Raw genomic sequence first — 12,381 nt, 5'->3', positions numbered from 1 at the left:
CCGGCGGCAGTTTTGGGAGATAAAATCCAACAGTGCGATTGAATCCGAGACGAGTTCGGTCGGGGGGGGGGGCTGGAAGCTCAGGACAATGTTCCCATGTATTCAGTCAAGCTCCACAGCACTGAGCTCTGAGGGTGTGAACTGGGAACACTGAAGCATTCTGGGGTTTATGAGTCCCCACCATTTGCGTTCCAGCAGCTCTCTGCTGCTAACAAGCAGAGGCTACCCAGCTAACAGGACTGTGCAGGGCTTTGAAAATAGCACTCAGGACCCCCCCCCCCCCCCCCTCTCCCATACACACAAAACCACCAAACACACACCACACACACACACACACCCAACACACACACACACACACCCACCACACACACACACACACCAAATGTTGTCACTTTGGTAAATGTCTGTAAGTATGTATTTATCTGAAAATCCAGAATGTATTTATTCTGCTAATTTAAGAAAAATATATCAGATGCTACGCCGGCCCTTAAGAAAGAGTAAAGCTTGTGATGTTATTGAAGATCGTTTTACAGCAGTAGGTATGTACACTAATCCAGAAAAAGTTAGGATGTAGTTATGTGAATGAGCTGCGCTGTGGACAGCCAATTTGTTCTGCCTTCTGCCCGTTTTCAGGTGAGAAGGGCGGGACTAAGCAAACGCGTGATGACAGTAAAAGTATGTAGTAGTGAAAGTATGTTTGTTATGATTGTGAGTTGACTGTGTATTTGTTAGTAGGTTTGTTTCCCGCCTGCCGGTTGCGCATGGCTCTGTGCAGGTGTGACTCCTGACGCTCGCGGAGAGTCTGGACTCTCGCTACACCTCAGAGACCTCCCAGTCTTGTCTGTCTGTTGTCTGTTGTCTGTCTCGTCGGCTGCTTCTCGTCTCCTCTTCTCTTTTCTGCCTTTTTCTAGTTCTTCTGCTCTCTCGTCTTCTGTCAACTCTCACTCTCAGGCAACGCGACACAGGGTGTTCTGTACCAAAAAAGCCTCGTGCCGCCTTTTTCGGACCATTGGGCAAAGTGTTGGAGACATAAATGTGCATAGATAGATAGAAAGACGGACGGACAGATAGAATAGATAATAGTATAGATAGATAGATAGAATAGATAGATAGATAGATAGATAGATAGATAGATAGAAGTATAGATAGATAGATAGATAGATACGATAGATTAGAAAAAAAATACAAAGTGAAATAAAAATATGAATAATTATATGAAAAGCTACAGAGGGTGATAGCATAGGAAGGTTTTATAAACCACAGGGTACAACCGGACTGAAAATAAGCCTATAGAGAATTATAGAGATAATTGAATCATCATTAGTCTGTGAGTCATGAGGAGCCTGATGTTAGATTTCGTTCGAGAATCTAAACCTAGAACCACCAGACTCTGAGCTTGGCACTTATGACCGGCAAACAAAATGAATTCATCAATTAAGAGGTTAATATGAAAAGTAATGAGAGATTCTAAATCATTTATCATTAATCACACACACACACACACACACACACACACACACACACAGCCCGCGGGCATCATTAAGGGGTTTTTGGCACGTGGTCGTTTGTCCGTTGCGGGGGGTGGGGGGTGGGGGCTTTTTCACCTGAGAAACAATTCGCAGGTAGGTGTGAGCCGCGCCCCCCTCCTCTCGCCACTTGTTCTCTCCTTTCACGCGCTATTGTCAAACCATGTAATTAACATGACTTAAAGCCACGCGCGTCCACTCACAACCACACACCCACACTCCACGCACACAATTCATTACCATCTCTGTGTGCGCGCTTTATTAACGTGTCCATATCAGAGAGAGAGTTGGAAGCGTCTTGTTGGGAAATAAAACTGATATTAATAACACACACACACACCCTCCACAGTGACAGCAGAGTGTCTCATAGAAACAACCACACAAGTGTTGAGGTCTGTTGAGCTCATCACTACCACTCACACTCAGCTCTGTGTGTGTTTCTGAGACTGGAGATTAAATGATGATTCACTCTTTAATAAAGTTTCTTTCTCTCTGCTGCTTTATGATTATGAATGTTCTGAATTTATACTTACAACCTATATTCTACACTACACTACATTCATATGGCAGTTTTAGTTACTTAACACGTTTTACATTTTAAAAAAACAAGATTCGAGATTCAGATTTAACTACATTAAACTACATTTACTCAACTGTACTGAAGTAAAGGCTACAGTTTTGAGGTACTATTTAACAGTTTTCATTACTTTTTACTTTAAGATGAATATTCAAAATAACAAACTTTTAAAAGACAACACATCACTAAAGATTTAACCAGAGGTTTCCAATGCTTTTGGCTCCTAACGTCTTAAAGAAAGCAGTGTGTGTAGGCAGGTCACAGTTCAGATGTCTGAGTTGTTAACAGATCCACAGCTGAATATAAACAACTGACATAACTCTTGATACCGAAGCTAAAATACTCCTAAGTCTTCCACTATCATAGGGGTTTTACTTTATTTGAATCACTTCTTTGGTCCAGAATGAGTTAGCCTGTGGTCTCCTGACTCTAATCTGTGAAAACAGGATTTTTAAAACACTGATACAAATACCAGCTGTTAGTTCCTAATCATTAATTAGATCTGCCTCCATAAAAACCTCTTAAACCCCTCTTATCGTCCTGGGCTGCTTCACTTCACTTCCTGCAGGGTTTTACACACGGTGGATAAATAAGAGCAGCAGTGAATCTCGACGATCAGTTCATCCCCTTGAGAAGCTTTTAATCTGTTTGCTTTAAACAGCAGCAGACTCAGCCTTCTCCAGTCCACAGCTCTGACTGACTCAAGTACAGGAATGTTACTAGTTGAATACGTTTAAAGAGAGCAGCCTCCTCTTTGCTCCGTTTCCAAAATAAAGTTTATGAGCTTGTAACAAAGTTTTATTGTGTGTAATATATTTTCAATAAAAGGTTTGGCAGAACTGGTGAGTGTGTTTTCACTTTATTTAAAGTTTGTGGTGGCGAATATTTGGATCTTTTTTTGTTCTGATTGCTGAAGTGTTGTGTTCTTTTTTTGTTCATTTCTCCACAGCATCCTAATGAGGCTCTTCTATTTATTTCTCTCATACACCAGAGGGACATTTGAGTGGTCTGTTGTCCTCTTTTACAAGTTCAGAGAAGCCACAGACGCCCAGCCCACAGCTGTCTATGGCAGCTAGTTAACCTGCATTTCTCCATCTCTCAACACCTTACCTCTAAACTTTGTGGGAGGAAGCCGGGGTACCCAAAGGAAACAAGGAAAACATGCAAACTCCACACAGAAAGTCCCACAATCCATGAGACATTATGAGACACAAAGTTGGTCTTCAGGTCAAGTCAAAAACCTAAGATACAAAAAAAAAAAATCTGACCTTAATGAAAAATGAGACACATGCACATTGTAAAAAAAAAGACTAATGTGACAATGAATTATAGTGACAGTAACAAAAGTTCTTTTTACCTACATTCCAAGTTAACTCAAAATTACAACTTAAGTCAAAATTACAAAATTCTAAACAAAAAATCTTACTTAGGTCAACAACGTGACATTCAAAGTTATAAATCTGATTTAGTATTTTAATGTAAATGAATCGAAATGATGGGATAGATAGTAGAGAGAAAAGTAAAAAAGTAAGAAAGTAGGAACGTAAAAATCTTGACATATCAAATCAAAATTCTGACTTTAGTTAAATATGAATTAAATCAAAAATCAAAGCTGTGACTTAGTTTATTAAATGCTAACACTAAGTGAAAATTGATACATAAAATTGATAAAATACTTAAAGAATGCTATAAAACAAAAATAAAACCACACAAACAAAAAAACCCTCAACATTTACATTTTGTTCATGAGAAGTTTATAATATATTTTTTTGTCTTGACTCAATTTTTTTATTTGCCATTAGTACTTTTATCATCCAAACCTCTTTGAATTTTTTTCCCTGCCATAAATGTGTTTCCACATTTGGCAAACTCCTGGTCTGGTAAAGATCCAGAGGAGCTGCTGGAGGTGAGGAAAGCCTCCTGCTGTTTGTGTTCGTGTGTATTTGTGCCAAAAAAAGATTCAGCCTTTCCCATCGTTCCCTCTGGACACTGACTCATTTCCATGCCAGTCTCTTGAAGCCATGACGAGACCTGGGAGTTTCAGAGGTGGTAATTGTCCCAACACCTTCACAGGGTTTGAAGACAGGTGGATGTGAAGCAGGAATCCAGCAGAGAGAAGAAAAGAAAAACAGGTTTATAGGTTCAAGGCACTGCAGGGTTTCTGCTTTAAATCTAAGAATGTGGATGATTCCTGAGGTTTGGTTTCAACTTTGTTTTTCTCTAAATTGTACTCAAAATACATACAGGACTACACGTTCTCTTCAACCCTCATCATTTTATCTGTAGTTTGGAGGAAAAACAAAAAATTAAATCCTTTTTATCTCTTTTTTCTATTCCATACACAAGTAGTATTACTAATGTAACTCTTAACTTACACTGTAATATATGTGATTTAAAGTGAGACATGAAGTATACAGTTAAAATTCAAACAACATTCAGCTCTCAATTACACAAAAACAGAGTAAATTGGTTAATCAGTAATTAAAAGTTGTGAGGTATTGAACATTATTTGAGGTTTAGACTCTCTTGTTGAAGTTAGTCAGAGGAAAAGAATATTTTAAAAACTGGTTGTTTATGAGAAGGATAATTCAGTATAAGGAAGGACTGAGGAGAAAGTCACTGTTTGTAAACAGTAAGGGAGAAACTCAACAGCAATAAAAACATCAAAATTATTTATATTATTGGAAACACTGGAAAGGAAAACGCCAATTATCCTGTTGAGGAAAAAATTCCACTGTTTTATATTTGGACAGAAGGAACGAACTCATGTCAAAAAAAAATGTTGTATTTACAAGAACGTGAAGAACAGAGAGGAGAAGCTTTGATCAGCAGCAGCTGTGTGTTCAAAACATGAAATAAAAAAACATCACATCAACATGATTAGTTTCCTTTATTGAGGATGTCTATGGCGAATTCACATCAATACGGATTTTCAACAAGCACATGACAGAACAGCAGCTGAGCCTCGAACACCGTCGTCATGGGGTCTCAAAACTTCCTCACTTAATTTGGATGGTGGCGAGAAAAGAATGAGAGTTCAGAGAGTTACACCTGATTTAAGGTTTCACAGTAACAATAGAAAACATAGGCCTCCTCATTAAATCCTGCATCAATACAGTTAACATGTATGAGTAACTGGATCCAATTACCATCAACATATAGTTCATGTTGACCAAAGCCCCCCCCCCCACACACATCGTTTTACTGCCCAAAACACGCAATAGAGCACCAAATGTGGATTAATCTGCCGCTCAAAATAATCCCAAACAAATGCTTTACACATTTCCCCGTTTGTTTGATAAAAGCTACAATCAGCAGCTGCTTTAGGAACTGACTGAGACTTTTCTTTTTTAAATTAAATCATAAACTTTACTTGTGAGGAGTTTTTAAAGACGTCTTCAGTAAGAACCAGCAGCTCTGAGCTAAGCCACAGACAGACGAAGAGAGTCAGGAGGTGAGGGGGCAAACTGACACCTTTTTTTTTTTTTTTTTCACCTGGGATTTTTTGACCATAAGAAAAATTTAGAGTGACACCTTTAACTGATGTGAAGAGAAATTAAAAGTGAACCTTTACTTCAGTTCTTCTCTTCCACCACTGGCTCAGCTGCTGTTCCAGTCTTCATCATGACGCCCATGCTGCCGCCGCTGGACACTCTGATGATCTGACATACTGAATGAACTCTTAAGAATACTATGTATTGTTTATTTTTTAGAAACATGTTCATTATTCTAACATCTTCTGCAGCAGCCCGTCAGCACAGTCTGACACAAAGAGGAATACAAAATAAAATAAAATAAAATACACATTCGGAAGGTGTGGTACAGGACAGAGCGCTACTGATCTCAAGTCAGATCTTGTGAGCGGTAGGGCCGACCAGAGCTGGAGTGGAGAATAGCAGTGCTGATCTCAGATCTGCCTCCAACCACCAACAAGAGTTTTAACTGGACCAGGGTCCTCTCCAGCTTAAGACAGTCAGCAGCCTGATATTCATCAGTGGACACCAAGATGACCAAGGGAGGGGGCCACTGACGCCCTGCCTCCGAAAAACAGGAAGTGCCTCTCTCATTGGTGCAGACGCCGGCCAATGTCCTCACTCCGTTCCAGCGCTGCAGACCTGCCCACTGAGACATGATTGGTTGCTTGTAACAGGGGAGACCGCCCAGCTATGGTACGCAGACCCACGGCGCCCCTTCTCCCCTCTGGCCTCTCCCCTCACCTTCACGCTGGCAGAGAGCCGGGCTGCGATTGGTGGAAGTGTGAGAAGGGGCGGGGCTCACTGCTGTTTGGAGCGCCAGAACCGCGAGGTGATGGAGCCGAGAGAGAGTCCCTGTTTTTTCTGCTGGGAGAGCTCGGCCAGACGCTGCTCCTCCTCCTGACAGACGGAGATCAGGGATTCAAATCAGTTACATTAAACAACATCTAGGTAGACAGGCGCAGGGTGCGTTTGATTTCTCCTCCTACCTGTGCCAGCTGAGCCTGTCTGCGTTTGAAGGCCTCGATGGGGTCGTCTTCCAGAGCGTAGTTCTCCAACACCGAGCGAACGTCCTCCACGCCGCTCAGAGCGATGGCTGACAGAAGAGAGAGAGAGAGGAGAGAGAGAGAGGGGAGCTCAAACAGGAAGCAGATACTTTTCTGTTTTACAAGTAACAACCTCCTACACCCGTCTAGATGAGTTAGACTGAGGTGATATGAAAAACAGTTTATAACTGGATCAGGAAGTGATTATTAGAAGAATAGGCATTTCATATTTGAAATTATATTTATAAAAACATAAAATGGAGGCAGGTTACATGATATGAGACCATCAATGAAATAGTCTCTCAACACTCACAAGGTCATCTTCAAAGTCTAACAACTGTAACAAAGTACAAACAATCTGAATGAATGAAATACCCTCACCACAACTAACATATGCAACCTGTTTCTTTCAGACGCTGTCTCTGTTCTCATAGCTCCACTAGCTGCTGTAGTTGTAATGTTATACGGGACTGAATAATCAGAACTTAAACAGCAGATCATTTAACCTACATCATCTCAAATCAAGGACTACTTTTAGGCACAACTAAGAAGACTCGATGCTCACGACTTGAGGCTCAGGTGGTAGAGTGGTTTGACCACTGATTGGCTGTTCAATCCCCAGCTTCTCCTGTCAGTGTGCTGAAGTGTCCTTGGGCAATACACTGAACCCAAATTTGCTTCACTTGTAAGTCGTTTTGGAGAAAAGTGTCTGCCAAATGTAAATGTGGTCAAGGAGTAGACCTTACTTTGAAAGCAGCCCTGAGCTCGTCCCATTAGAAAAGTTAAGACACTGGCAAAAGTTTAACTTTGCTGCAGTGTGAGTGTTGTCTGTCAACGTCATCCAATCAAATTCACCCAAGCACACATGGAATTAATTCAACACCAACAAATATCCTTGTGGTTTTTTTCTCTATAAGACTGTCACAAGACAAAATATTACAAATAGTGTGACATGCATGAACAAATGAAAAAGGTGGGGACAGCTAGATTCAGGGCCAACATCTTTGACCTGAAGATTCTCACCTCTACAGTCCGTCAGTCAGTGTAACACCAAAAACCCGCTCACAGGTCGGGATCATTCTCCTCAGTTTGAGAGTCTAACATGAGCAATGTAAGCTCTGCACAAACCTTGTAATAAATGACTTTATATCTCACACATCTGGAGGAGTTCTCATTTCCAAATGATACCACTCTGTTTTCTTTCTGAATGCCGACAAAATCTATAATCCTAATAAATCTATGTAAAACACCAAAGTTAATGACTCTGATTTAGACAAATCAGGTTTATTCCAGGCAACAAATCTTCACATGACAGTAGGGTGTTGTCCCTGTGCCATAGCTCAGCAGGGAGTTTTCTACTGAAGAGACAGTAACATTGGAAGATCCCCACTTGACTTGACTGTAACTCAAACTTGAGCGTTGTATGGCAATGTACATGGAAATGGAAAGAGAGAAATAAACAGGCAGACTGGGAGGGATGGGGCCCTGAATGCCTTGCTCTGTGTCTTACTCTTGAGGAAGTTGGCGAGGTCGTAGAGTGTCCGGTCCTCTGAGTTTCCGTCCCACTTCTTCAGAGCCATGCCGTTGAAGGGCTGCAGGCTGAACGCCTCCCGCTTACAGTCCACCACGATCACCTTACTAGTGTCTCTGTTCAGACACGATACGTCCTGAAAAAAAGACATGATACAGTCCATCATGGAAATGACTCAGAGATCTGAAACACTGAGTAAAGTGGGTAACCAAGGTGATGGAGGATCTACTTTTAAGTATGAAAACCACACTAAAATAAAATAAAGACACTTTGGGTTGGTTAGGTTTGTTTTAATTAGTCTGTCCCCCCTCCAGCCCAACAGAAGCTGTGGGACTCAGTTGACCTTTTTAAGCCCTAATCAAATAAGCAACTATTATTTTAATAATCCTTAATATTCACTCAGATTAAAACCCACAAAACACACACTTTCTCTGGTAGGCCCAGCTGGTGACTATGAGTGTGTGTGTATATTTGTATGTGTGAGACAGATGGAGGGGGACACTCCTTGTTGTCTCTATCACCAAGCTCATCTGGTGCCCAGCCCCCAAAAAACTGCTGCTGAGGCAGCCGTGTGTGTTTTTGTGTGCAAACCCCAGTGGACACATTTGTCCATCCTCCTCACAGCCAATGAATAAAAGGCATCTGTCTTCCCTCAGTTTGTGTGTGTGTTCTGAAAAGCTAGAACGGAAACTGAAGCATCTACACACGCACGCACACACACGCACATACACATACGTATGTACAATAATGATATTTAGGTACATTCACCCCGTTTTCACTTCATATGGTTCAGACCATGGAGGTCATCAGATCAGTCTAAGGTAGTGAGCAGCACAGGGAAGCAGAAAACACATTTATCATCAATTCAATTCTATTTTTTTCAGTCTTTCCTGTAATTTTTACTGTATGGCTCCATGTAGATGACATCTACCTCTGAATATGATTCAGAAGAAACAGGACAAGAATCTCTGGCAAACAAAGCAAATAAAGAATCAAACCTTCTGTTTGGTTTCAACATCACGAGTCAAAAAGGTTGAGAACCACAGGTTTAGATGTTAAATTGGGATTAAAACGTGTAAATATTAACATATGATAGAAGTTAAACCTCTCCTGCATAAAGAATCATTATTCCGCAATTATTTTTGTGACATTTAAAAAACACCTCACTGAATGTTACAATAAATATACCAGGGAAATTTCACTGTTGAAATACAGTATTTCTGTGATTTGTTCAAAGCCTGATTTGGTTAAACAGCAGACCACCTTATTTTTTACACGTAGGATGAACCTTCACTCACTCGCTCTTCAGACGCAGTCAGCAGTAAAAAACGTTCTAGATGCTGACTGTTGTTACATCCTGTTTTATTTTGGTGTTTCCTGTTGATCCTTTTAGGTTGATCATCTGTTTGGCAGACACCTGTGCTGATTAGTGGGCTGAGTCTATATAGGCAGGTCCTCTTTGTTCAGCTTGCTCTCTTTCCATCCTGCTGCAGCAGCACCTTTCTGGTGCTAGGTATCTGGTCTCCATTTATTCCTTCATTGTCCTTCAGTTACTGTAATAAATTCATATGCAGTACCTTCCTACTGGTGTGTCCATTATTATGTTCAGTGTTTGAGCCAGCCGTAACACTGTCCATGAAGGTTTAAAGCTTATAGATTACCTCCAGCCTGGTCCAGGAAGTACTTTTACTGTTTACATGACAAAAGTGGAGCAGCTCTGCACCACAGCCCCCATCTCTAATTTCATGACTACAGACTAGATTCATCTCAGCAGACCTGCAGCTCCTTCTGATACTGAATCAGGTCTTTCCTCTGATTCAGACTTCATCTACCTGCCTGATAGCAGAGGGTTTTCTCAACATGGCCCATATTTCTAAAACAGATTCAGAGTCTCATCTTATGCTTTTATGGTGCAAATGTTTACTGAAGAAGCTGGTCAATTTTCTAAAAAGCCCATTAGCAAAGGTGTAAATACTTTTGAATGATTGTTTTTGTGTTTATTGGTGATACAATCTATGTAGTAAGTCCTTCACTCTCTGGATAATGAATCAGTGTTGCTTTTTTTATTTGTAAAAAGTGGAATTGATCACTGTTGAGATCAACAAGCATCAAACTCTATCACATTCACTCCCCAGATTGGCACATCCAGGCTACCCTAATTTCACTCCTGTCTGTATGATGTGTGTCTGCCACATGTGCGGCAGCTCAGAACAGAACCTGTGATGTTGAATGTTGTTCTGTCGTGGACATGTCAGTTCAAACTATGATCATGTCATTCTGATATTATTTATAAATGAACAGCTGGAAAACAAGTAAAAACAGAAGTTAGCTTCGGGTTGGTGGTTAACTCACTCTCACTCTCTCTCTCACACACACACACACACACGTTAATGACAAGTCGTAAACATGACAACTTCCACACCTCCACTCTCCTCTGTGTGTCTTTGTATGAAAATGCCACTCATTAAATCTGCAGTGTGATGTCATTGGCAGGAGCCATCTGTGACTGCCGCCTCTGTTTGGAGACCCGAACCAGAGATGACATCTACTGCTGTGAGGAGCAGACGCTGCATTGACACTCAGCAGAGGAGATCACAGTCAGACACATCACAGTGTTTCACTTCAGCTCTGTTGCAGAATTAAACGAGAGCTTATTAAATATTTTGTACGGTCATGTCTGATTACCTACTGTGACGTCAGCTCATGGTATGAAGTCTATGTTACAAACTTGTCATTCTTGAGTGCTCCTGCTTTCTTTGCCACTTACCACACTTGTTTTTGACCTTTAGTATTAACTTATAAAAGTTAACTTATATTAAACTCTTGTTAAAGTGAAATTGGCCAGTAGTTCCCAGTGTGTTGTCTTTAAAATTGTACAAGGATGTGTTTGTTTTCAGGTTTTTATGTATATACATGTATATATATATATATATATACATATATACATATATATATATATATATATATATATATATATATACACACATACATATATATATACAGTATATATACATATATATATACATACATATATATCTCCTCCTTGAACCGTCACCTTACCGTGGTGGAGGAGTTTGAGAGCCCTAATGACCCTAGGAGCTATGTTGTCGGGGGCATTTTGCCCTTGGTAGGGTCTCCCAAGGCAGATTGGTCCTAGGTGAAGGGCCAGACGAAGAACGGTTCAGAAGATCCTAATGATAAATACTATCAAGAACCCGAGTACCCGGCCCGGAGGGACACCGGGGCCCCGCCCTTGAGCCAGGCCTGGGGTTGGGGCCCGTGGACGAGCGCCTGGTGGCCGGGCCTTAGCCCATGGGGCCCGGCCGGGCCCAGCCCGAACCGGCTACATGGGTTCGTCTCCCAGTGGGCTCACCACCTGCAGGAAGAGGGATCCGGTGCATTGTGGATTGGGCAGCAGACCAAGGCGGGGGCCTTGGCGGTCCGATCCTCAGTTACGGAAACTGGTTTTTGGAACATGGAACGTCACCTCTCTGGCGGGGAAGGAGCGGGAGCTTGGGGAAGAGGTTGAGCGATACCGGCTAGATATAGTCGGCCTCACCTCGACACATAGCGTCGGCTCCGGAACCCAAGTCCTTGAGAGGGGCTGGTCTCTCCTCTTTGCTGGAGTTGCTCCGGGTGAGAGGCGGAGGGCCGGGGTGGGCTTTTTGGTGTCCCCCAGGCTCTCTGCCTGTACGTTGGAGTTTACCCCGGTGGACGAAAGGGTTGTGTCCCTGCGCCTTCGGGTCGGGGATCGGGTTCTGACTGTTGTCGGTGCTTATGCACCGAACAGCAGTTCAGACTACCCGCCCTTTTTGGAGTCCTTGGGACGGGTGCTGGAAAGTGCCCCGAAAGGGGACTCCATTGTCCTACTGGGAGACTTCAACGCTCACGTGGGCAATGACAGCGTGACCTGGAAGGGTGTGGTGGGGAGGAACGGCCTGCCCGATCTGAACCCGAGCGGCGTTCAGTTATTGGACTTCTGTGCTAGTCACAGCTTGGCCATAACTAACACCATGTTCAAGCATAAGGATGTCCACAGGTGCACATGGCACCAGGACACCCTAGGTCGCAGGTCTATGATCGACTTTGTAGTCGTATCATCAGACCTGCGGCCGCATGTTTTGGACACTCGGGTAAAGAGAGGAGCAGAGTTGTCAACCGACCACCACCTGGTGATGAGTTGGATCAGATGGCGGGGGAAGACGCCGCGCAGACCTGGCAGGCCCAA

The 12,381-nt window shown here is 42.3% G+C and overlaps 1 protein-coding gene across 1 annotated transcript in view; it reads right to left on the bottom strand.

Moving 5' to 3' along the window:
- Positions 1-4,978: 4,978 nt before the first annotated feature.
- Positions 4,979-12,381, bottom strand: part of timm50 (translocase of inner mitochondrial membrane 50) — a 53,037-nt gene continuing 45,634 nt past the window's right edge. The window contains exons 9-11 of the mRNA XM_022767373.1: positions 8,133-8,289; positions 6,566-6,672; positions 4,979-6,476 (exon numbers count right to left, since the gene is read on the bottom strand). Of these exons, the coding sequence (XP_022623094.1) occupies positions 6,378-6,476; positions 6,566-6,672; positions 8,133-8,289 (363 nt within the window). The 3' untranslated portion in view covers positions 4,979-6,377. The remainder of the gene's footprint in view (positions 6,477-6,565; positions 6,673-8,132; positions 8,290-12,381) is intronic.

Source organism: Seriola dumerili, unplaced genomic scaffold, assembly GCF_002260705.1.
Source record: "Seriola dumerili isolate Sdu_G_001 unplaced genomic scaffold, Sdu_1.0 BDQW01001168.1, whole genome shotgun sequence".
Taxonomy (NCBI): domain Eukaryota; kingdom Metazoa; phylum Chordata; class Actinopteri; order Carangiformes; family Carangidae; genus Seriola; species Seriola dumerili.
The sequence above is the reverse complement of the archived record's forward strand: the minus strand, read 5'-3'. Positions and strand labels throughout refer to the sequence as shown.